This window comes from Alexandromys fortis, unplaced genomic scaffold (assembly GCF_014885135.2).
Source record: "Alexandromys fortis isolate MF-2015 unplaced genomic scaffold, M_Fortis_MF-2015_v1.1 scaffold_14, whole genome shotgun sequence".
Classification (NCBI taxonomy): Eukaryota; Metazoa; Chordata; class Mammalia; order Rodentia; family Cricetidae; genus Alexandromys; species Alexandromys fortis.
Window position 1 is genome coordinate 20,181,915 of NW_026067910.1, and position 23,123 is coordinate 20,205,037.

The following is a 23,123-nucleotide window of genomic DNA, read 5'->3' on the forward strand; positions in this document are numbered from 1 at the left end:
ACAATATGATAAATATATACTAAAATTGCATATATATACAAAATAGCTTAAGTATAGGTAGAAATATGCTTGCATATAATATGACAAAAAGCTTTGCATATGTGCACAATTTTTGCAAACAGAAATAGGAGTATATTCAATATAACAAATATAATTTGAATTTTTATCAATATACAAATTATCTTAGACAGGAATACAGAGATAATTTTATGTATCTATTAATTTACAAGAACCTATACCAATATCAGTTGTCTATAACTAATAGTTCACAAGTAGATACACTAATTTACCTATTATCTATTGCATTTCTTCCCTTTTTTGTTCTTTCCCAAAAGAGATCCCTATTCTGTTTTCCTGCAAAGACAAGAACAAAACCCTGCCCCAACTCTTGTAAGTTTTTTTTCCCAGCTTGTAGGATTGTCACCTTGGTAAATGAGCTGTCATTTCTCTTTATCCAGAGGTTTCTCCTTTTCAAATCGAATCTTGATTAATTTTCATGATATCAATAGCTTTTCTTCTCCTGTGGAAACAAGAGTGAAAACCCTTCCCCAATGTGACACATCTCCTGACTTCCATTCTGAGGTCAACACATCTTTGAACTACACTGGCTGACTTAATTCAGAAGTTTTGTCTATTGTTCAATGTCTCTCTGCAGCTGTTGTTTCTTTCTCATTAGCATTAAGAAAATTCAAGATTAATAAAGCCTATGCAATCTATTTCTGGGGATATTTGTTATCCCTTTCTGTTTATTTAACATATCCTTTATAGTTCAATTTGATCTTTTTATAACTTTCTGACCTGTAGGATTGTGTGGTATACCTCTAATATGCTTTATATTATTATAAGCAAAAAACTGTTTCATTCTCTTAGAGATATATGTTGGAGCATTGTCTATTTTTATTTGTGCATGTAATCATGATGGCCATAACTTCTAGTAAATGTGTGATTACCAAATCAGCCTTTTCCAAACTTAAAGTTTGGAAACCTGAATATGTATCAATGGTGTGGTGTACCTATTTTAGTTTTCCAAATTCTACAAAATGGAATATATCCATCGGCCAGATTTCATTCCTTTGAGTACCACTTGGATTACTTCCTGTAGGTAGAGGTGTTTGGTTGTATAAAGAACAAGTAGGATATTTCCTTAGAATCTCCTTAACTTTTTGCCATTTGATGGAAAAGTCCTTTTTTAAACCTTTGCTGTTTACATGATTGTTTTGAAATTCTGAGGTCTTCAGTACATTTCCAATCAATAATTGATCGATTTTTGCATTACCTTGTGCTAGAAGATCTGACAGATACGTATGGGATCAGATATGTGTTATGTACTTGGGATAATGCCTATTCCTGATTATATCTTGTACCTGAATAAACAATAAAATCAATTCTGTATCATCTGGTATAAAGTCATGGTTTTAATATACAAAACAGTCCTTTCTACATATTGTGAATTGGTAACTATCTTGAGAGGTTCTTTAAAATACATTAGTTCCATTACAATAACATATAATTCTGACTTTTGGACAGAATCATAAGGGTTTGGTCCACTTTATTTAAATTTTCTTGTTTGTAAACCGCCTTTCTTGATTTATTTGCATTAGTATAGAATGTAGGGGGCTCCAGTTATTGGTGTGTCCCATACAATAAAAGGAAGGCCCCAGTTAGTTCTTTTTATAAGTCAAATTCTCTTGCTTTTGGAATATTTGTTGATCTCTCTGAAAAAAATTACTACAAGTTCTTTGCCAGGGTTCACTTTATTCCCATAACTTTTCAATTTCATCATTATTAAAAGGTACTATCATTTCTGCTGGGTCTAATCCTGTTAATTGATGTAGTCTCAATTTTTCTTTTTTTTTTATAATTAACTCAAGGATTTTTTCCACAAAAGTTTTTAATTCTCTTCTCAGTTTATGTAAAAAGATCTGGTCTAAGATAATATCTTTCTTCTGCAATAAAATTTCTGTAGGGGAATGTTTGGAGGGTAATATGACCAGATTGTAGTTGAGATTTGGATCCGCATGACCCACATGTGCCTTCTGTAATTTCTTTTCAATAAAAACCAACAGATAATTCTCTGGTATTATTTAAGTCCTTGTTACCATCTAAAGTTTTGTTTGAATTACTCAGTTCATCAGGACCTATCCCAATAGTGGGCTATAGATGGGAAATGTCTCCTAGTCATCTTTAGAAGTCATAAAGAGTCTGTAATCCATCTCTCCTAATTTGCACCTTTTGGGGTCTAATTTTCTGTAAACCTATTTTATAGCCTAAATAACTAGTAGAATCTCCTCAGGAGCAATTTGTAATCTCCCACGGGGCAAAATTTTCTTCTTCAAATATTCTTTCTAAAGTATCTATGTTTGAATCAGATAGTAAAATGCCATCCATGTAATGATAAATTATATATTCAGGAACTGCTTACATATCATATCCAATAACTGATTTATAAAATATTGGTGTAGATGCTGGGCAATGGTGGCACACGCCTTTAATCCCAGCACTCGGGAGGCAGAGGCAGGCGGATCTCTGTGAGTTCGAGACCAGCCTGGTCTACAGAGCTAGTTCCAGGACAGGCTCCAAAGCCACAGAGAAACCCTGTCTCGAAAAACCAAAAAAAATATATATATGTGTGTGTGTGTGTGTGTGTGTGTGTGTGTGTGTAGAGTAGGACTATTTAACATTCCCTGTGGGATAATCTTTCATTGATATCTATTAGCAGTCTGAAAATTATTATAATTAGGCACTGTGTAGGCAAATTTTTTTTGTCTTTTCCTTGTGAATGTAAAGTGAAGAAACAACCTTTTTTTTGGATCTGGAGGCAATATTCAGTAGAACTCAAGGTTGTTGGCATTGTTGTTAAGAGTCTTTCTGTGGGTGACAAAGATCTGGATCAGCTCCAGTACAAGAAGAAGAGGGACTTAAAGGAGCCAATTGGATGAGTGGATGGGGGGATTCTGGCAAAACTAGCTCACAAGATTTTGTCAAAAGCAAGCCAGAGCCATTCATTGGAAAGAGTGGAAATGAGGACTTGAGCTGATGTCAAGGACGAGAAATTTCTTTAGGTTGATTAGTTGGGTGTGGGGGTGGGGTAGCTACAACTGTAAGAATGGATGCAGGAGCCCAAGTTCAAGCTGAGTTCTTAGTCAAGAGGAGTCAGTGAAGCCTGTCAAGGGGGAGGGGACAGTCTTTGTCAGTGAGCTTCTTCAACTTACTCCACTGCCCAAGAAGGTCTGGAGATGGGATTTGAAGTGCTCTATGGCTGGTAGGATCCTGAGCTCTACTCTCAAGCACATAGAATTCTGAAAGTACGGTGTGTGTGTGTGTGTACATGCATGTGTGCATACATGCATGTGCATGCTCATTCATGCATGTGTGTGGCATACATTTAGAGATCCAAGGTCAATTTGCAGGAATTGATTCTTTCTTTCCACCAGATGGTGCCCTAGGACTGCACTCAGGTTTTCAGGGTTGATGACAAATGCCTTAACTCTCTGCGTCATCTCAATGATGACTTTTCTTAAATTTTGAAATAAGGTCTCACTTTGTAGCCGAGGTTAACCCAGAACTCACAATACCCTTCTTCAGTTTCTGGAGTTCTGGGATTGCAGGATCATGGTTCATCACCATATTTGGCTCAAGTATAGACATCTTTACCTCACATGAGACTCTGGACCCCTGGGATTAGCTTGGAATTAACTTGGCCACAGATATTGATCTATGATTGGTGAGCCAGTGAAGACAGATGCCATGACAGAATCAATTTGGCTGTGATCTGCAGGTCCCTGTGCTGCAGTGGGGACTGGAAATTCTGGAATGGTGCCCAGGGAGGCAATATTCCAGAAGTGGTCCTCTGGCCTGGGCGATAAATCCCAGAGCCACAATTAAGACAAAGCACTGTGAATGTGCCACCTGTTGACAGTGGCAAAATGGCCCAGAAACTGATTATGAATGAAACTTGCAGGCAGCTCGTCAGGAGTAAGCTGGGCATGGGCCCAGGAAACTAAGGACAAGGCTTGATATCAGGGAGGAGGGATGCACCTCCCTGTATTCAGGGTCCTACAGAGGGTCCCTGTGTCCAGAAAGCACAACCTCTGTCTTTTCCGGTTGCTGTGACCAAGGCAGCTTACAGGAGAGAGTACTTGATGGTCTCGCAGCTTCAGAGGGTTAGATCCATGATGGCATAGTGAAATCATGGTGGCAGGAACAGACGAGCCCCTGTTAATCCCTCCAGACACCCTTAGTCCTATATTCTATTCTCTCACCCTGAAAATCTACCCCAAACCTGATACAAAGCCTTCTGCGCCAGAAATGCCCAAAGCCCTGGCTCAGATCCTCCCAACTGAGTCCAGAGTAGCTTATGCAACACCCACTTTGCAGGTGGATGAGTTGAGACTCTGAGCGGAGACATTGTCCTCAGGGGCACACAGCTGTTAAGTGTGGACTTAAACCATGTTTGATTGATGGCAGGACTGGTTTCTGAGACACACGTTTCTGGGCTGGAAATCAAGTCTAGTCATGGTACAGCCACACACTTGGTCCTCTCTCCATGCTCTAGGGAATGATGCAGACCATGGATGGACCTGATCACTTGATGGTACAGTGCTGGGGTCAGCAGACTACAACCTGGGGGCCAAATCAGCATACCTCTCATTTTTTATAAATAAAGTTTTATCAGAACCTGGTCATACTCATATTCAGATATTGCCTGTTGAATTAGGAGCGGCGAGGATGCGTCCCTGGCACCCGGCCGCCCGCATGGCTAGCTTATGCCCGAAATAATTACACGGAAACTGTATTCTTTCAAACACTGCCTGGCCCGGCTAGTTCCAGCTTCTTATTGGCTAGCTCTTACATATTGTTCTAACCCATTTCTAATATTCTGTGTAGCCCGCGAGCTGGCTTACCAGGGAGGATCTTAACCTGCGTCTGTCTGGAGCGGAAGAATCATGGCGACTCCTCCTCTAACCTTCTTTCTCCCAGAATTCTCTTCTGTATACTCCGCCTACCTAATTTTCTATCCAATAAAATGGGCCAAGGTAGTTTCTTTATTAATAAGAAACCATTCCCACATCAATTGCCCACAACTGCTTTTGTGTTTAATGGCAAAGTTCTTTGCCACAGGGACCGTGTCTGCCAGGAATCTAAAACATTTAATATTGGCTGTTTATAGGGAAGGTCTGCTACTCTTGTCATAAAGCTCATTGCTAAGTTGCTTAAACCGGTGCTTTTACTAAGAACCAATACCCTTATTTTTTATGATTTGGAATATTGTATATGTTCATGCTTTGGGTATACAGCATCAGGCATATTTCAGTGTGTATCTGGCATGTACCACTTTATTATTTTATGAACAATATTACAATAAAGACTCGTGGTGTAGCTCAGTGGTAGAACACATGCTTAGCATGCCTGAGGTCCTGGGTTCAACCCTCATGGTCCTTGGAAATATACATATATGTATGTGTGTATACACACATATTTACATATGTAGAAGACTATATATATTATACACACACATATGATATATCTAGGGTTTGTGCTTTGTGGTTTTGAGTGTGACTTTATTGGCAACACCTTGCCAGATAGCAAACACTGAGCTACACAGGTCTTCCCTGAAGCAGAAGAGGGCAGAGTCTCCTTGGATGCTCTGTGGTGTGTGACTCCAACACGTCAGAGCGGTAGCGATGAGGCAGCTTTGAGCCAAATGAAAAGCCGCTCAGCTGACAGACTGTGCTGTTTCCTCCTAGTGGTGCGTGAGGTGATCAGTGCCCCAAGCTCAGGAGCGCCTATCCCACCCTAGCAGAGGGTACTGTGTCTCTGTGGTTCACCCTACAGAGGCGTCAGAGAGGAGCTAGGACAGGGCTGCTTACCCATCCCTGCTGCCTGGAGCTCGGGACTGGCCCCTAAAACCCTGGATCTGGGGCAGAAACAATATCAAAGCGGGGATTGGCCGACTCCTAGCACAAATGCCAAGCAAGCCCGGCGTGGACAGCGTGGGGGCGTGACAAATCTCAGCCTGTCTCTAGCTTGTGTTCCCCGGCCAGTCTGCCTTGGGCCTTGCCCCACGATGACGGGCCCATTTTTCAGCTTCACGCATCTCCTCACCATTTCAGGACTTCTCTGTCACTCAGCTGGCTACTTGAGTAAGTGTGTGCACGCGCATGCGAGCCTGTGTTAGAGAGGGAGGAGAGAGAGGGAGAGGGACATAGAGAGAGAATGTGTGCATGCAATTTTTTTTTAAAGACTTGTAATTAGGCTTGTCCTGGGAGCATTAGCAGATGTTAAATTAGAAACTCCTCAGCCGGTGTTAGGACTGCAGTGTAAAGGGGTGTGATGGAGTTAGTGGGGGCCTTGCACACATGCCCATGTGTGTGAACTTGTTTATTGTCCCTCTGGTGACCTTGACTCCAGGGTGGCTGGCAGCTGCTGTCCCCTTGACTTTGAAGTAAAACCAGGTTCTATAGTCCATGTGTCCACCCCCTGCCCCCACCCCTTAAGTGACTGGGATGCTCGCCATCATTCCAGGCCAGCTGGCTTGGGTGATGCGGCTCAAAGGCTCAGAGCCACCAAAACACCAAATCGCTTTCTTGGCAGGTGTGTCCTCCCTCACCTGCTGCCCAGGCCTACTCTGGTGCAAACCTCCACCATGGCCTTTCAAAGAACTTTAGGATCAGAATTTGTTTTCCAAAGGCGGTATGGTCTGTGCATTGGGCTAAGGAACGGCACAGGGAGTTAGGCTTCTCTGGGATATGTGAATCATAGACAACTTTGGGCAAACACAGCTGGCTCCTGTGCGGATGTCACTGCTGCTGGGCCTCCCAGCCTACCACTGATGCATCCAGTGACGCCATGGAACATGCCCCTTCCGCCTCTCCTTTTCTGGTGTTTCCTTCTAACACTGCTCTCACGGGTGGGAAAGAAGTGAAAACTCGGCAGGCTGCTACCACATGCCGGGCAGGTACAGAACGCCAGCATATGGTTGCACTTGGCATTTTCCAACCTGCGGAGGCAGGAAGTCTTCTTCTTTCATAGCTGCTTCCTTTGGCAGCTTTTAGTGACTCGCTGGCTTCCCCTGAGGGATGCTGTTTGGTGTAGGAAGTTGAAATCGGAACGGCTGTCTTGGTGGCCTTGCTTGGTGGCCTGGGCTTGTCTTGCATGTATGAAAATGAGGATAGACCTAATGGTGATCCCAGGGTCACACTGACCTTAAAAACTGCCTGTGGAGGCAGTATATGCCAAACTCTTGATGGTACAAATGAAGAAACTTGAGTCCTTGGGCTGAGGAAGTGAGTTGTACCGTATTACAAGGCCATGTGCCCTCCAGACTCACACTCTGCAAAGCAAGTTCCTGTATTTGCAAAAGTCCATTGGTGTAGATCACTTTCCAAGAATAGAACTCAGTTTCTAATGAGGAAAAAACAAAACACTTGCCAAAAACCTTCATTAGACAGTTACCTCTACTTTGGCAGTGTGATACCCACAAACAACATGGCACTGGTATCTTGAAGTGAAGGCCAGTGGTCTTGGAGTCCTTTGTTGACATTGCTAAGGCAGCCGCCTGGAGCTGAGCCGTGCTCACGGTGCACCAGGCCACAGCAGGCACGGTGTACTACACACAAGTCAGTTTCTGTTACAACAGAGCCTTCTGGGGCTCTTCCAGGCTGGTCCGTGAGCTTAAGTGCTATTCCAGCAGAGACAGCACAGGCCTGGGAGAGACCCATGGGCCACTCAGCACCAAAATAGATACCTGAAGCCCTGGCTTAGCGGATGGGGAAAGTGAATGGGGGTGGGGGCACTGCTTCTAAACTCAGCCACCTGATGGAAATACTCAGCGCTGGAATGAGCTGTAAATAAACCAGACTGTTTATTTACAGCTCCTGGAGGTGGGAGAGGGGCAGAAACCGAAGCCCTCCACCTGCCGGGATGAATGGGGAGGGTGGGGTAGTGTAAAAGGCAGATGCTCCTGCAGCAAAAGCAGCTGATAATTTATGTGCGCTGAAGATGTCTCCAGTTTCCAGGAAGAAGTGGGAGAAGTGATTGCCCTGAGAGACCCAAGATCTTTCATTAGGGCAGCTCCCAGGGTGTTGGGCGGGCCACACTGGAGACCAATAATGGGCTGGAAAATCAATGGTGATGGTGCAAATTAGGCACATGGCCCGCCAGGCTGCAGTCTTAGACCTTTGCTGTCTACTGAGGCAGAAGGGAGACAAAAGGAAAGTGGGTCTGAAGGGGACTCTAACAGGCTTCAGAGGCTAGTGTATACCGTACCTGCCACCATCTTGGCTAGCCCAGGTGGCAGGGAAAAGCGGAAACTGTCTACTCCTGACTTCGCGTTGCTGGAAAAGAGCTATGAGAATATCTGAAAAAACATAACTAACATTTCCACCAAGAAAGAGGGCAGTGGGGACTGCAGAGATGGCTCTGTGGCTAAGAGTGTTAGTTGCTCTTCCAGAGGACCAGGGTTCAATGGTACATAATTCCATAACCTTCAACCTCAGACAGCGTTACTTTGTGACCCTGATGGAACAGTACAAAAGTCATGACCAAACACAGACAAAAGCCGAGGCTCTCCCACCCCGAAGTGATCCTTCTTATTCTTGTACGTCATCAGCCTTTGTTCTGTTCCATTCCTTCTTCTCCCAGAGAAGAACCAAGCCAGTTGATCGCAGAACAGCCCATTCTACTGGGCAGCAGCTGCTCCGAGCACCTCAGTCTCCTCCACAAATCTGCAAGGAGCCAGAATCCCAGAATAAGTTTCTCTTTGTGCTTGCTGGTTCTTCCCATGTGCCCTCTCTTCTTGCCACGAACCAACAAACCCAATTTGGTTCTTCCTTGGCTGTGTTCCCAGTAGTCTTTGGTTAGAAGATATTGATATGGTGGTCTCAAGTGGTGTTATGGGAAGCCCCTGCCTCCTTCCTGGATCCCAGTCTTGATTTGTAACCTATCGGAAGTCATAGTTCAAAAGAGCGAGCTTTTGAAATAGCTCACCTGGGCTTGAGTATAGGTTCCACTGCTGACTCGCTGTTTGACCTTAAGCAAATTGACTCACTGACTTGGTTAGCTGGTCAGTGAAGAGGGAACGGCAATGGCAGTGTTGGTTAGCTTAGCGCAGGGTTGCTATGAAGGTTTGGCATGCCTGTATACATGAACCACACAAATGGTGCCTCACCTGTAGTCAGTACTGATCACTAATTGTTAATTCGGCAACCATTTATCGAAGTCTGGTGTCTACCAGATACAGTGTTAGACCCTGGGGATAGAAACTGGCCCTTGTCCCCCTCCCAGGGGAGCACATTCTGGGAGGAAGAAGGAAACAGTTTTATCCTGTGGAGAAGCACAAACACGGGGAGGAACCCAGAGAAAAGCATGGTAAGGCCCTGAAATTTGGCCTGAGAGTGAAGGAAAGCTTTCTAGAGATAATATTCCACATGGAGCTCAGCTCTGAGAGGCACGGAGAGGCCCGCCTGGACTTGTTCTGTGAGGTCAGGTATCCGAACAAGAGAAGGAAAACTAGGAACCGAAAAACATGCCCTTTCTGCCGCTACGAACATTCTAGTATGCCTGCCTTTCTATTGGTAAACCCCTAGACGTGAAATCACTGAGCTGGAGCGTATATCTACATCCTGCTCTATTAGAAAACACCAAGTGTTTTCCCAAAGAAGATCTCAGCCTTCATTCCCCCATGCTAAAAAGTAGCAGTTTTCTCTGAACAGCCCTGCCTGGCCTGGATCAGAAGAAAAGGGGCAGCCACAAAGCATGCTGCCTCCTGACCCCTCCGCCGCCCCCACTGTTCCCACCACCCTTCTTCAGAGGCAGCCGGAGCCTGGTGAGTGTTCTGCACTTCGGTGAGTAGAAACCTCCAGACTTCCCCATGCCATCCCTATACAGGACTCAACATGGCCACCTCTGAATCTTGTTTGACAGAGGCAGCTCTACCTTCACTCAGGGGCCACGGCCCAGAGTGGGCACTGGGCCTGTTGTGCCGATTTTGCCACATATTTGTCCCCTGTCATCTTAAATATGTGAAGGAGGGAGCTTTTCTTCTCTGGGAGTTAGATGTAGCAAAATGCCTCATCTTTTTGAAAACACTTAGCTTCCAAGTTCCCATCAGCTGTCCAGATGCAGCCCCCCCCCCCCCGTTTCCTTCTTTTAATCAAGTATTTATGAAATCCTTTTGGTGGGAAAAGGGAAGGCAAACATGGGATATGGAGGCTAAACATGAAGAAGCAGGGTAGACAGAGGTTAGAGAATAGGCATCAAAATGCAGTTAGATGTAAGGTGTTAGGACAACTACAGTCTGTAGCAACTTATTTTTTATTAAAAAAAAAAAAAAGACCCTAGGGAAAAAGAGCACAGAGGCTCCCATTACATGGAAAATGAACAGGATCCAGTCCAGGAGGCATCTCTTTCATTGGTTTGACCTCTAACCTATTGCTTTCCTCTGAAGCTTCTCTCTCCAGACATGGAGAATCTTCTGGAACTTGAGACCTCACCATCACCCTGCATTCAAGGATCACTCGGCTCTCCTGGGCCCCCTGGTCCCCAGGTGGGTGCATCCTTCCAGGACCCCTCCTGTTTCTTCCCACAGACAAAGAATCCCAGTGGGCAGAGTCTCATAGCTCCTGCCCCTATGATGTACTGCCTGGCTGGTTTCTCTTCTATAGCATCTTACATGGGATGCTGCCCATATGGTAGTGACTGGCAGTCACTATCACCAAATACAGACATGACCATCCTCTCCACTCTTGGGCCTAGAAGTGCTTTGCTCAGTGCAGTCAGAGGAACCTGTTACCTGAGCTTCCTGGGCTCCGGACTGCTACAAGCAGCCCCCACCCAAGGTAAAAGAGAAGACCGAGGAACAAGCCTGGTGCTAGAGAAAGAACTTTCTAGACAAAAAGGAATGTACTCTGAAGATCCTCATCCCAGGCTGGTCTGCTGCCATGAGGGTTTTTTCAACGGCTTTGAGGCTCTGGGTTGTCCAAGGGAGGAGCATGTAGGTTCCTAGTGCTGTCCTAGGCAGGAAGCATAGAAATCACTACTTAGCTACTTGAACCTCTATGGCTTCCTAGCATTCAGGCACTAAAAGCTGAGCTTCCTGACCTGGAAGACAAAGTCCCATGAGTCCCTGACTTTGACTGCTCCATCAGCTCACACACCCTCCACCTTCGGTTCAGCTACAGTGTCTGTCTCTCTTCTGTGTGCACACACTCACCAAGCTTGTCTCAGGCTCTGTCCGCACACTTAGGACCCTGTTGCTCTTCCTGAAGCTTCTATAGTTCTTCCTAGTCACTCAAAGATTGGCTTTCATGCTACCCCCTCTAGAGACACCTTTAGCAGCCAAACATAGTGACACATAGCTCTAATCAGCATCAAAGGAGATTGAGACCAGGGGATTACCATGAGTTTGAGACCAGACTGAACTAAAGCTGAACTTCAAGACTGCTTGAGCTACTGAATGAAACCATATCTCAGGAGGTGGTAGGGAGGGAAGGAGAGCTTTAGACAATGCCAAGTCTAAAACTATGGCATTGCATCCATCCCCGTCTGGTTTTCTAATTATTGTTTTATTCTTTATGGCTGTTTCCGGCCATCAGGGCAGAGCTAAGGAGTCTACAGACAGCAGAGGTGACTCTCCAAGCCTAAGAGAATTATTCTCTGATTTTGTAGCGAAGTTACTGAATCCGTATCTACAGAGACAGGGGTATTGTTCATCCCACTTCCCAGTCTACCCTGCCTGTGGGCTATAGCTAGCCTGTTCTCCATAATCATTTATTGACCCAGATATAATGACAGGCTTGTAACCCCAGCACTTGTGAGGCTGAGGCAGGAGGATCCTGAGCTTAAGACTAGCTTAGGCAAACATAATAAGACACCCTAGACAAACAAAGAAGCAACCAATAAAAACATCCGAACAATGTTCTAATGAAAATGACTTTGAACTCAGAGGACAGAGGCCATCATTAAGGTGCTGGGAAGTCTACAGGAAGGCCAGGTGAGAGTCCTTTATGGTGGACTCCACACCCCACTTTCAGTGCTCTCCTCTGATGGGTCTGGGTGCCCATGAGAACCAACAGAGCATGTGGAAGGAGGGCCACCCTCTGCTCAGCTCAGAACAGCGGCTCCAGCCAGCCACACTAATGCATCTCTGAGCTGCACAAGCTCTTGGGGGTCACATGGAGGCTCTGCTGCCCACCCACGGAGTCTGTGCAGCCTCTCTCCTTCCTTGAGAACAGTGAGTGCTGTTGCTATTAAAAGTGAGATAGCTAAGCCTGGAACTGGTTAGAAATGTAATCTCACGAGGTGGTTGGTTTAGGCCTGTAATCCCAGTACTTGGCAGGTGGAAGCAGGAAGATTACTTTGAGTTTGAAGCCAGCCTGAGCTACATAGTAGCAGGCCAGCCAGGGTAAGACTTCCATCACAGGAAGGAAGGAGGGGAGGGAGGGGAACCTCACACCCTGCCTGTTACCCTTCATTCAATCAGAATCTGTCATTTGTTTGGTGGGTGCCAAGCTCAATGATCTTGTAAAATAGCTCTAATCATTTTAAGAAATGAAAGGCTTGGAAGGATGAGGAGAATACAATTAAAAGAACTTCCTAACTCCATTCCCAGAAGAGAAGGCAGATAGACCAATGGTGGAATCTCCTGTCTCCACGCGATGACCCCTGGAGAAGTTCAAACATTCCTAGTGCTCACTTTCTCACTGGCTCCCACTGCCCAAACAGCCACTAGTTTGCTCTGGGTGTGGACTGAGTTTTGGGATTTTTCAGTGCTGCTGGGGAAACTGCAATGTCCTTACAGGTTTTCCAGAAACCAGACTTCCAACCGGCTTTCACGAGTGTTGTTCACTTGCAGACGGCAGGGGTTTGGTGGAAATAAAGGGATTTGGAGTGAGTTTCTTTCTGCCATCCCAAGGAATTTGGAAAACAGTCATCAACTGAGCCTTCCACAGATGCATGAGCAGAAAGCAGCCGCTTCTGGCTGTGGATGTGCAAAACACTGGTGTTTTTACAGCCTATGACTGGAGCCACCTCTCTCCCATGGCTGTCAGTGGACACAAACATGCTCCTTATATTAATGAAAGTTGGGGGAGAGGAATATTCAGAGCCCGAAGTCCTCAGGTCATTTGAGGGATGCTTTGCTTCTTCTTTCTCTTTTTTGTTTATTTTTGTTTTTGCTTCTTTGTTTTTTGTCTTTGTTTTGTTTGTAAGACAGGATCCCAGGTGGTCCAGACTGGCCATGAACTTGCTTGTGCAGCCAAGGCTGGCCTTGAACTCCCAATCCCCCCCAGCCTCTAGTTCTCTAGTGCTGAGCTGGCCACCAAGGCCATGCTCCTCCCTCCCTGGGGATGGTTCTTTGTGCAAAACTTAACTTTCTCTCCTGGTGTGGCCTCAGGGAAGCTTAGCCAACCCAGGGAAAGATCCCAAGGCTGAGGAGCAGCAGTCTCAGCAGAGACTCATCAGTCTCAGTCTCTGTGGTTGATCTGATCAAGCACTGAAGGATTTGCCGGAGAAAATTCAACTCCAAAGACCGGCAACTATGGTGCATGAAACAGTGCTGAGAAATGTCAGGAAGAAGAGACACAGAGAGCAGAGCAGGCTACAGGATGAAAGGTTCCTGCAGGGGTGCCTGGAGCCTCCACATGCAGAGTCCTAGGTCCTAGGTCCACAGACCCCTACCACAAACCCTCCCCTGCAGCCTCGCCGTGGTTGGGTATGTGCTTTCTTCACTTCTTATCTCAATTGTGTAGGGTCCGCCTGGGCTTCCTGGGAAGACAGGACCAAAGGGAGAGAAGGTAGGAGCCTCTGCTTCTTCAGCCCCCACCTCACCTTGGTAGCTACAGCTTGCTTTCTGGGGGTACCGCTGAGAATATTCTGGTTGAAATACCAAAATATGTACTCATTCTGTCTTAGCAGATGAAGAGGGTTCCCTGGTGAATGCAGCTATAGTAGGGGGTGCTATTGGTGTGTCCTGCTTCGGGTCACTGGCATGGCAGGTGGGATATAACTGGTCACGTGACCATCTGACTGACCGAGCCACAGCCACACCCTACTAAGCATTTGGATTCCAGAACATCACTTCCAAACAACCTTTGTTTATCTGTCTTCTCTATGCACAGGGGGATCTTGGCCGCCCAGGAAGGAAGGTATGACCCATGCTGCTCTGTCGGGCAACCGTGCTGCATGTGTGTGTGTGTGTGTTCAGTGGCCATCAGTACCTGGTGAAGTGCTGGTGCTGCCATCCCTCTGATGATAACAAGCTTGCCTTTTCTGTAGCCTGTGGCTGCCAGGCACCTGACAAATCTTCCAGAGGCTGCTGGGCCCGGCTGCACTTCCCCAGCCTAAACGGCGCTGCGCAGCAGAGAACTCTCCAAGCCCCCAAGCAGTGGCCCAAAATGACCTCCACTGCCTGATTAAACTGGAATGAAGTGCTTGAGCAGACAGAATGAATGGCTTTGCTTTGGAAATTACCATGGCTCAGAGCGAACCAGCTACATCTCATCACTAGAGTCAGAGAAAGAACCAGCAGGTGACGTCGCTGTCGTCTGTGGGTCCTGGCACTTAAGTTCTACTCTTGACTGTGATTGAAGGAAGAGCAAACCCAGATGAATAGAATAGATGCCAGTGGGTTTATTATTAGCAGAAGCCATAAACAGACTTTTGCAAGGTAGAAATAGCAAGGGCAGCCACAGCCCAGCGGCTGTGTCTAATGCTGACCTGGAGAGAACCCTGTGGTGGGCTTCCAGTATGTTCAGATGCTTCAAGTCTGCCATGGGCCTGGAAAGCAAAAGTAGAGTGTAAACACCAGCATCTGGCATCTCTGAGCTCTTGGCCGATCCTTTTGTATCCTTAGCTAACTGCAGTGAGCCGCTGGGTGGGAGGTCAGAAAAGATCCCTCAGTCTATGCTCACCCTCTTTCACAGGGGTTCTACAACCCTTAGCAGAGGTGGGGCTCTCTGGAAGCAGAGACACACACAAGTGAGTAAATTACGAAGGAAGCCCTGTCAGGAGAGACTTGTAAAGAGGAGAGAACGGTCATGAAGGACCGTGGCCGAAGAGGAAGTCCAACCCCAATGTTGGAACGTGGGAGTATGGATTGCCTGTCTGTTTGTCCTTCCTTGAGACCGTGATTGTAAAAGCCCTGGGTTATCAGCTGTAGGAAGGACTGGCCAGCTCTAGAGCCCTTGTTGGCATCTATCAAAGCCCCAAAGTGGTTCAAGGTTTCAGGCTTTGATAGACGCCAACAAGGGTAGCCATGGAGTGACGGCACATCCAGCAGGCCACATGCCTGTGAGGAAGTCCCAACACTGTCGCTCTGCTTCCCACACGGTTCCAGCTCACATCATAGGACAGCCTTGTGGAGACTCCACAGGAAGCAAGGGCCAGTGATACAGTGAATAGTGGTGACAAAATGGAAAAGCCAAGAAGTTTAGAATTCTTCTGCCCATTGTTCTATCTTAAGTAGAATAGAATAGTAGAATAAGGGTAATAATATATGAGAACAAAAATTTAACTCATAACTGTTTGTTGTGGCTTTTTCAAGCCCTCGTTCTTTGTAGGGTAGGGATGAAGGCACAAGGGCCGCCATTAGTGGCCTCATCCTTTTATCAGGGCCTCAGATATTCTTGGCTGGAGGGAAGCACACCAAAGTGTCTTGACTTTTGTTCTTGGTCTTTGAAGGGTAGACCTGGACCCCCAGGTGTTCCTGGAATGCCCGGGCCCGTTGGCTGGCCAGGCCCTGAAGGACCCAGGGTAAGTGTCATATGTGTTTGGGGCTCAAGTAGTATCAGAACATAATGGGATGAGGGCGACCTCCTGGCTCCTGGCCAACAGTCAAGTGCATCCCTTCCTCGAGAGGGAGAATGGCTGGAAGACAGCTCCCAGCCAGCAAGCATTTCTCCTTCCTGTGGCCTGCAGAGCCGGGTCAGTGTTGTGACTCTGCTTCTGTGAAGAAGCAGGAACTGAACTGTTCCCTTCCTTCCCATGAGCCCCATTTCCCTTTGGTCCGGAGAATTGGTGTTCTAGTCTCTGTGTCTGAGGTGACCCAAAGGGAACGTGGGTCTTGGGAGCTTTCACCTGTCATGCTGACCTGGCAGGCGGAAAGCTGAAGAGAATTGCAGGCTGGAGGATGCAGATCCTACACTGAGCAAGGGGTCACTCCCTCCTCAGAGATAGTATACAAGGCAAACACACCGCTACCTTCCCTTTGTTTATGTTCTTGCTGCCCATCCCAGAATGCAGGGTACAGAGGCCATGACTTAGAAGCCAGGGCAAGGCCAGTGAATATCCTCTGCTGCTCCACTTTCTTGGCTGTGTTGGTAATACAAAAGTCGCAAGGAGATTGATTTCTCTCTAAAGCCAAGGTATCCTGGCTGCAAAGACGGCGAGCTGGCTCACAGTTAGGAGCACTTTCATTCTTGCAGAGGTTTTGCGTTCAGTTCCCAACACTGTGGCTCACAACTATCTGCTGTAACTCCCATCCCAGGGGATCCGATGTCCTTTTCTGGTCTCTGTGGGGAGTAGGCATGCGGATGGTGCACCCATGTAAGTGGAGGCAACTTTCATTTCCCTGTATGGCCAGACATGGTGGCTCATACTTTCAAACTCAGTACTCACCATGACTTAAGAGGCCAGCCTGGACTACAAAGTAAGCTCCTGGTCAGGCTGAGCTCAAGCAAGAGCCTGCCACAAACAAACAAAATTCCCACTGTAGAGAGTTATGCTGTCTATCATGGTGGCCACACATAGCTGTGAGGCCCACGAGATGTGACTATTACAAACGAAGAACTGAAGGTTTCATTTTGACTACCCAAGTTTTAATTTATAAAACTATGCTCAGGGCTGGGGGGATATCAGCCAGTGGAGGCACTTGTCACCAAGCCTGGCAACCTGAGTTCCATCCCTGGAACCCACATGATGGAAGGAAAAACCAACTCAGAGAAGATGTCCTCTGACCTCCATATATGTGCTATGGGATGCAAGCGTGCGTGTGTGCACATACATGCACACACACACAGAGTAAATAAGATAATTTTAATATCCCATTATTTTATAATGACTATATGTTGAAGTGACAATTAGATTAAGTAAAAGGTAAAATACTTGCAAAATTAATTTCAACTTGTTTTGTTTTACATTCAAGGTAATATATAAAGACATTTGAAATTCAGAATATGCAGCCAGGCATGGTAGTACATTTCCTATAATCCTAGCACTCAGAGAGGGGAGGCAGAGGCATCCATTCAAGGTCATCTTCACCTAAATTTGAGACTACCCAGAGATACATGAGACCCTGCCTCAAAATAAAACAAAACAAACAAAACCCCACAGATTAGTCTTCTCAGTCAGCATAGAGTTGTCTTCACTAATTAGAGGTGGCATGCAGTTTTGTAGTATAGAGAATGCTTAGATTCAAATTTATTCTGAGGTGCAACAGAGCCCACCCTGCATGTTAGCCACCTCCATCCCATGTATGTGTTCAAAAGCTGGATTTCCCTCTGCTTGGCTGCAAACTGAGGGCGAGAGTGCAATGAGATGTCCAAAAGGCCCTCCCTATGCAAAGAGCAAATCAGACAAAGAATTTATATGGCGGCAAGCCTGTCTCCTGTGCCCTTTCCAAAAAAGGTCAAACACCACCATTTCCAGCTCCTTGGTGACCTGCACCACCTTGGGAGTTTTTGTTCTCTAACTAAACTTCAATGACCAGGGAGAAAGGTGGAAAGCGGAGCCCTTGGGAGGAGGCAAAGAGGCCTATGGGACCTCAAGTTCACCACCCAGCCCCAACACCCTGGTTCCATCCCAGCTTTGCCCACATCTCCTGGTTCTGCTTCTCCGAGAAATATCACTGTGGGCCTTCTTTTCCATCTTCTAATTGCCACAGGGTGAAAAAGGTGACCTGGGTATGATGGGCTTGCCGGGGTCAAGAGGACCAATGGGCTCTAAGGTCAGTGAGTGGTCCGGATGGACATTCCCAGGCCTTCTCACCGAGACTGAGGAACAACAGCTGTCTACAAAGATGGGGCGGGCAAGACTGGGGAACTGTTACCCTGAGCTGGGGAGTCAGTCCTTCAGGAGACATCATGCCCTGGGGTGCAGGGTTTTGCCTCTGGTTTGGGCACTCCAGGGCTGAGAAAAGCCATGATGTGTCTAGGCCTGGTAGACACACATCTTCGTGCTGAGTGCTGTATGGTCCTTGAAATGCACAGGGCAGTGTGGAGACATCAGCCTCACATTCAGGAAGTCCTCCACCCTGACAGCACACCCCGCTGTCGTGGGGATGATCATAAACAGTGTGCTTTCTTTTAGGGCTTCCCTGGATCCAGAGGGGAAAAGGTCAGTCTTCGTCTCTCGTGGCATCCCACATCCCAGTCTGGGCACAGCTCTGGAGTTGGTGGTGGGTGGAAGACAGGCCCAGCCCTCTCTTCAGATATCGACTGCAGCCATCATTCCTGGCTATTCCTCTGTCCTCCAGCATGCATGGGCTGAAAAAGAAGTGCTGGCCTTCTGAGGCAGGGCAGTTCTGGTAACTAGGACCTCCCAGCGAGGTGCCTGCACCCCACAGGGAGCAGGGGAACAAATGACAGCCGGCTAGGAGTTTAGTCTGTTAGCACAGGGTTGCTGGAAGAAGGGGACTTGTCCTTAGGCCAGGTTTCTACCACACGGCTTTCTCATCTACCAAAGCAAAAGAAACACCAACAGGCATCTGTGGACACATGTCCTTTGAGGTGAGAGGGCACCTCTGAGATCCAGAACTTTCTATGGGTTTCTCTTTATTAACTAACTAACATTAAGAGGTCTTAGGGGTCTATTTAGAAAGCATTTCATTACTGGCAAGCCACCAATTGTATGAGCAAAACTGAGGGTGTTGGCCTAGGGAGTTTATCAGTTTGAAATGCTCCTATCCCCCCCTTACCCCCAACACACAAGTGCAATATTAATTGACCCTCTCTTTCGGTTTCCTCCTAGGGATCCAAAGGAGAAAGGGGTGACTCGGGTCCCAAAGGAGAAAAGGTAATGGCAACTCCCTACAAGTGATATACTGCAGTAGAAGCGGGAGCTCCTGCTCCCCAGACCTGTGGACTGATGGGCAGTCATCTTGAAAATGGTGGACCCAATCTGTACACAGCCTCTTCCATGTGGCATTTTAGAACAGTGACGGCATTTGTTGTTCTTTTCGCAGGGTTTCCCTGGTTTTCCTGGAATGCTGGGGCAGAAAGTAAGTGTCTAGAAACAGAGACAACAGGCCTCAGGTCCTCCATACACAGCAAAAGGAGCCCTCTTCTTGGTCCTTTAGGCAGAAAAACTGATTTTAACTGTGGGAAGTTCTAGTTTGAGAAGGGGACTAGGTGTCTTACCTACTAGGGAAAGGGTAGCAGGGAGGTCTAAGACCAACCTCCAGTTTAGTGGGAAAGGCTAGCCCCCCCCCCCCACCGTGGAGAGAGGCCCCTCTTTGTTTCTCCCACCTCCTGCAGCTTAAAGATTTGAAAGTTGGAGGTTTTGAGAGGAGCAACTCCTATCTCCTATCTGAGCCACAATGGTCAAGACCCCTCTTATCTCTCAGATTCTGGAGCATAAAGGAGGGATTTGTTTGATTTATTTTCACTGCTGTCTAAACACACAATACAGACCTCAAGGGTGGCAAACACTGTTGGAGGGACATAGGATTTTAAATAGGTGACAACTATTTTATTTAAATAGTGACATATTAGTATCTCACTTGATACAGACTTAATTTTAAAAGAAGACAGTTTTGGGTGTAAAAGAGAGATTATTCAGTAAATAACCATGTGGTTATTATGTATTAATAAAACAAAATTTGTGAAGGTGGCAAGACTGACAATTTTGGGGAAACGTTGCTTAGGTTTAGGATCTGGAGTAAGGTTGGGTGTTGGATAAGGGAAGATGTCGTAGCATAAAGAGAGAGATGCATAAAAGACCATGCATAAATTTCCATGTTAGAACAGCTCCTAACCTAATGTGGAAACGGTGTCTCCTTACACTGTAAAACATGAACCGTAGAACACAGCCTCTGACATGGTAGTGCTGGGTCCTCAGCACTGTAAGTTCTGACCATGCTGAGCAGCTCCTGAGCTAAGGTGAAAATCCTGTGTCCTCACAATGGAAGGCATTGACACATAGAACCGCCCCTAAGCTGTCTTGGTTACTTTTCTATTGCTGTGATCAGACACCGTAACCAAGACAAGTTCCAAAAGAAAGTGTTTCAGAAGCTTAAGTCCATGATATGTGACGAAAGACATAGCATTGAATACCTGAGATCCACAAATAGTACAGGGGAGAGAGAGAGAGAGAGAGAGAGAGAGAGAGAGAGAGAGAGAGAGAGAGAGAGAGAATCTCTCACTAGACATGGCACAAGTCTTTCAAAACACTAAGCCCACTCCCAGTGACACACCTCTAACAAGACCACACCTCCTAATCCTTCCCAAACAATCCCACAAACGGTGACCAAGCATTTAATTCCGTGAGCCTATGGGGGTCATTCTGGTTCAATCCGCCACAAAAGCTAACACTTTATCTTGTAAGGCATTGACGTGGGAAATTGTCGTCTTCACCCAGGTTACAACCTGAAATTCTTCAGATGTGCAAACAAGTGTTTGCTTAGTACTTTAAACTCTTTTTAAGCATCCACTTTAAAGAACTACTTCCTAAAGTGAAGCATTTTATTGAGCGGTACCCAGCCATCAGAGCATGATGAAGTACTTTCAGTCAGCATGCAAGTCACTGTGAATTTATCCTTACCTTAACCTGTCAGATGCTCAGGTAAAGCAAACTTCGAAAGAGAAGTGAGTCCCTTAAGATATTTGGTCTAGGTTTCATTTCCTGCAACAGTAACCATTAAAGACTCATAAATCTCTGTGAAATTAAATATGACAGCTTCTCTGGCTTCTGCACCATTTACTAGACTTGGCAACAAAAGAGCTGTCTTCCCCTTCCATGGCAGGCTGTTTTAAGACAGAGCTGATATGATAACCGTAATTAGGTCTTAGGAGAGAAATTAGATCAAGAAATTACTGGCTGCTTCTAGTTGATAAAGAGAAGGGCCACACTTCCTTCTGATAATCTCTTTTTAAAAATTCACATACTTTTTTATGCTGATGTGTTCTTCTAGCCAAACAAGACATGCCCTGGGCCTCTTTAAACAGCCCAGGGAAATGGTGAGACATTGTCATGGCTCATTGACCCATCACACTGTCCTTACTGAGAATCCTGAACACGGTAGAAGGACTACATGGGCCTGTGAAAAATTCTTTCTCAAAGATTCATTTTTAATTGTTCATACTGTGTGTGTCTATGTGTAGGCACGTACACATAAATGTCATTGTCCATGGAGGTTGGAGGCCTTGGATCCTCCTGTGTTACAGGGAGAGGGCCGCTTGTTTTTCCTGGCCGCCCAGCTAGCTTACACCCGAAATGACCACACAGAAACTGTGTTAATTAAAACACTGCTTGGCCTTTAGCTCCAACTTCTTATTGGCTAACTCTTACATCTTAGTTTAACCCATCTCCTTTAATCTGTGTATCCCCACGTGGCAATGGCTTACCGGAGATTCTAACCGGTGTCCATCTCTGGTGAAGGCTCCACGGCTTCTCTGACTCTGCTCTTCTTCCTCCCAGCATTCAGTTCTGTTTTCTCTGCCTACCTAAGTTCTGCCCTATCAACTAGGCCAAGGCAGTTTATTTATTAACCAATGAAAGCAACACACAAACAGAAGGACCTCCTGAAGTTGGAAGTTTTCTGAGAATTCACAACTGCCTAAAGTTGCAGGCAGTGGGAGCCACCTGATAAAGGTGCTAGGAACCAAACTTGGGTTCTCTGGACAACCAGTGAGCCTTCTCAGCTGCTGAGTGAATTGGGGAAAGAGAGGGTCATCCTGTGCTGGGCTGAAAGGGCAGTTTGGGCTTGATCCTCACCACCTATGGGTATCCACTAGAATTTTCTGTTGTGTTAGAGAACCTGAAAAGGAGGCTGGGTGTCTGTTGCTGTCTCTGAGCGGCTAGGGAGGTCTGCCATGGGCACTGGCTACTGATAAGTAGAAACTCCCTGGTAGCAAATGCTGCACTGGCCATGCTGGTGGTACGGGTTGGGATGCAGGGCAATTGCTTGAAATAGAAATAATGCTCCCATGTGTCCAGAATCCCCAGAAGCAGTGAGTGGGATGGGAATCCTATACGGCAAGCAGGCAAAACTAAGGAAAAACTAAGATGGATGAAAAAATGTATTTTTTATGTGTGTGTTATACATGCCAAAGTACACATATGGAGGTCAGAGTTCAACTACTGGAAGTTGTTTCTTCATTTCTAAGTCTGTAGACTCAGCAGCAAGCACCTTTACCCACATAGCTATTTTGACAGTCTGACAAATAAGTTTTGCAAAAGGTTGTCCTTGAACTATGAAAAATTATTTTTAATTAGGAATATAATTTACATTGTTTTCCATATTTTAATAATATTTTAAAAATTTATTTATTAATTATGTGTACAGTGTTCTGCCAGCATGCCAGAAGAGGGCACCAGACCTCATTATAGATGGTTGTGAGCCACCATGTGGCTGTTGGGAACTGAACTCAGGACTGAAAGAGCAGCCAATGCCCTTCACTGCTGAGCCATCTCTTGGGCCCTCAATAATATTTTTATGGTGATTATTTGAACACATGCTTGAAACATCTTTCCTCAGAGAAAGGGTTTTCATCTGAGCTGGGAACAATGGTACATTTCTGTGACTCCAGCATGAGGGAGGCGGAGGTAAAAGAATCCACCTTCAGTTTCATCTGCAGTGACACAGAGAGGTAGAGGACAGCTCGAGCTACAGGAGACCCTATCTCAAAAAGAGAGTTGTCTGAGCGGATAGAAGTGAGCTGGAACTCAAAATAATATCTACTAAAGTGTGGAGAACTGCTGGGCAGAGTGGCACGCACCTTTTATTCCAGCACTCAGGAGGCAGAGGTAGTTGGATGTCTAGGAGTTCTAGGCTAGCCTGGCCTACATATCAAATTGCAGGCCAGTCAGGGCAACATAGTGAGACCCCATTTCAAAAAAANAAAAAAAAAAAAAAAAAAAAAAAAGGAAAACTACATAATCCTAAATAAATCCTATAAAATGCCAAGCAT

The 23,123-nt window shown here is 46.1% G+C and overlaps 1 protein-coding gene and 1 long non-coding RNA gene across 6 annotated transcripts in view; one reads left to right on the top strand and one right to left on the bottom strand.

Annotated features, from left to right (window-relative positions):
• Colq (collagen like tail subunit of asymmetric acetylcholinesterase) overlaps positions 1-23,123 on the top strand; it is a 55,497-nt gene that overhangs the window by 15,562 nt on the left and 16,812 nt on the right. The window contains exons 1-10 of one of the 4 annotated variants that reach the window (XM_050138167.1): positions 6,068-6,143; positions 9,714-9,826; positions 10,448-10,546; positions 13,749-13,793; positions 14,118-14,144; positions 15,679-15,750; positions 17,879-17,941; positions 18,304-18,330; positions 18,964-19,008; positions 19,178-19,213. In XM_050138167.1, coding sequence (XP_049994124.1) covers positions 6,068-6,143; positions 9,714-9,826; positions 10,448-10,546; positions 13,749-13,793; positions 14,118-14,144; positions 15,679-15,750; positions 17,879-17,941; positions 18,304-18,330; positions 18,964-19,008; positions 19,178-19,213 — 603 coding nt within the window. Of the gene's footprint in view, positions 1-6,067; positions 6,144-9,699; positions 9,827-10,447; positions 10,547-13,748; positions 13,794-14,117; positions 14,145-15,678; positions 15,751-17,878; positions 17,942-18,303; positions 18,331-18,963; positions 19,009-19,177; positions 19,214-23,123 lie in introns of those variants that run through there. The other 3 variants (XM_050138164.1, XM_050138166.1, XM_050138165.1) reach the window with 3 other exon arrangements.
• Positions 6,124-21,628, bottom strand: LOC126499113 (uncharacterized). Of its 2 annotated transcripts, none has more exons than XR_007590988.1 (3): positions 21,558-21,628; positions 20,755-20,835; positions 6,124-8,726 (listed from the first exon to the last, which is right to left on the bottom strand). It is a non-coding gene; the product is annotated as an uncharacterized lncRNA (long non-coding RNA). The 2 variants fall into 2 exon arrangements; XR_007590989.1 differs by lacking the exon at positions 6,124-8,726 and adding an exon at positions 14,155-14,775.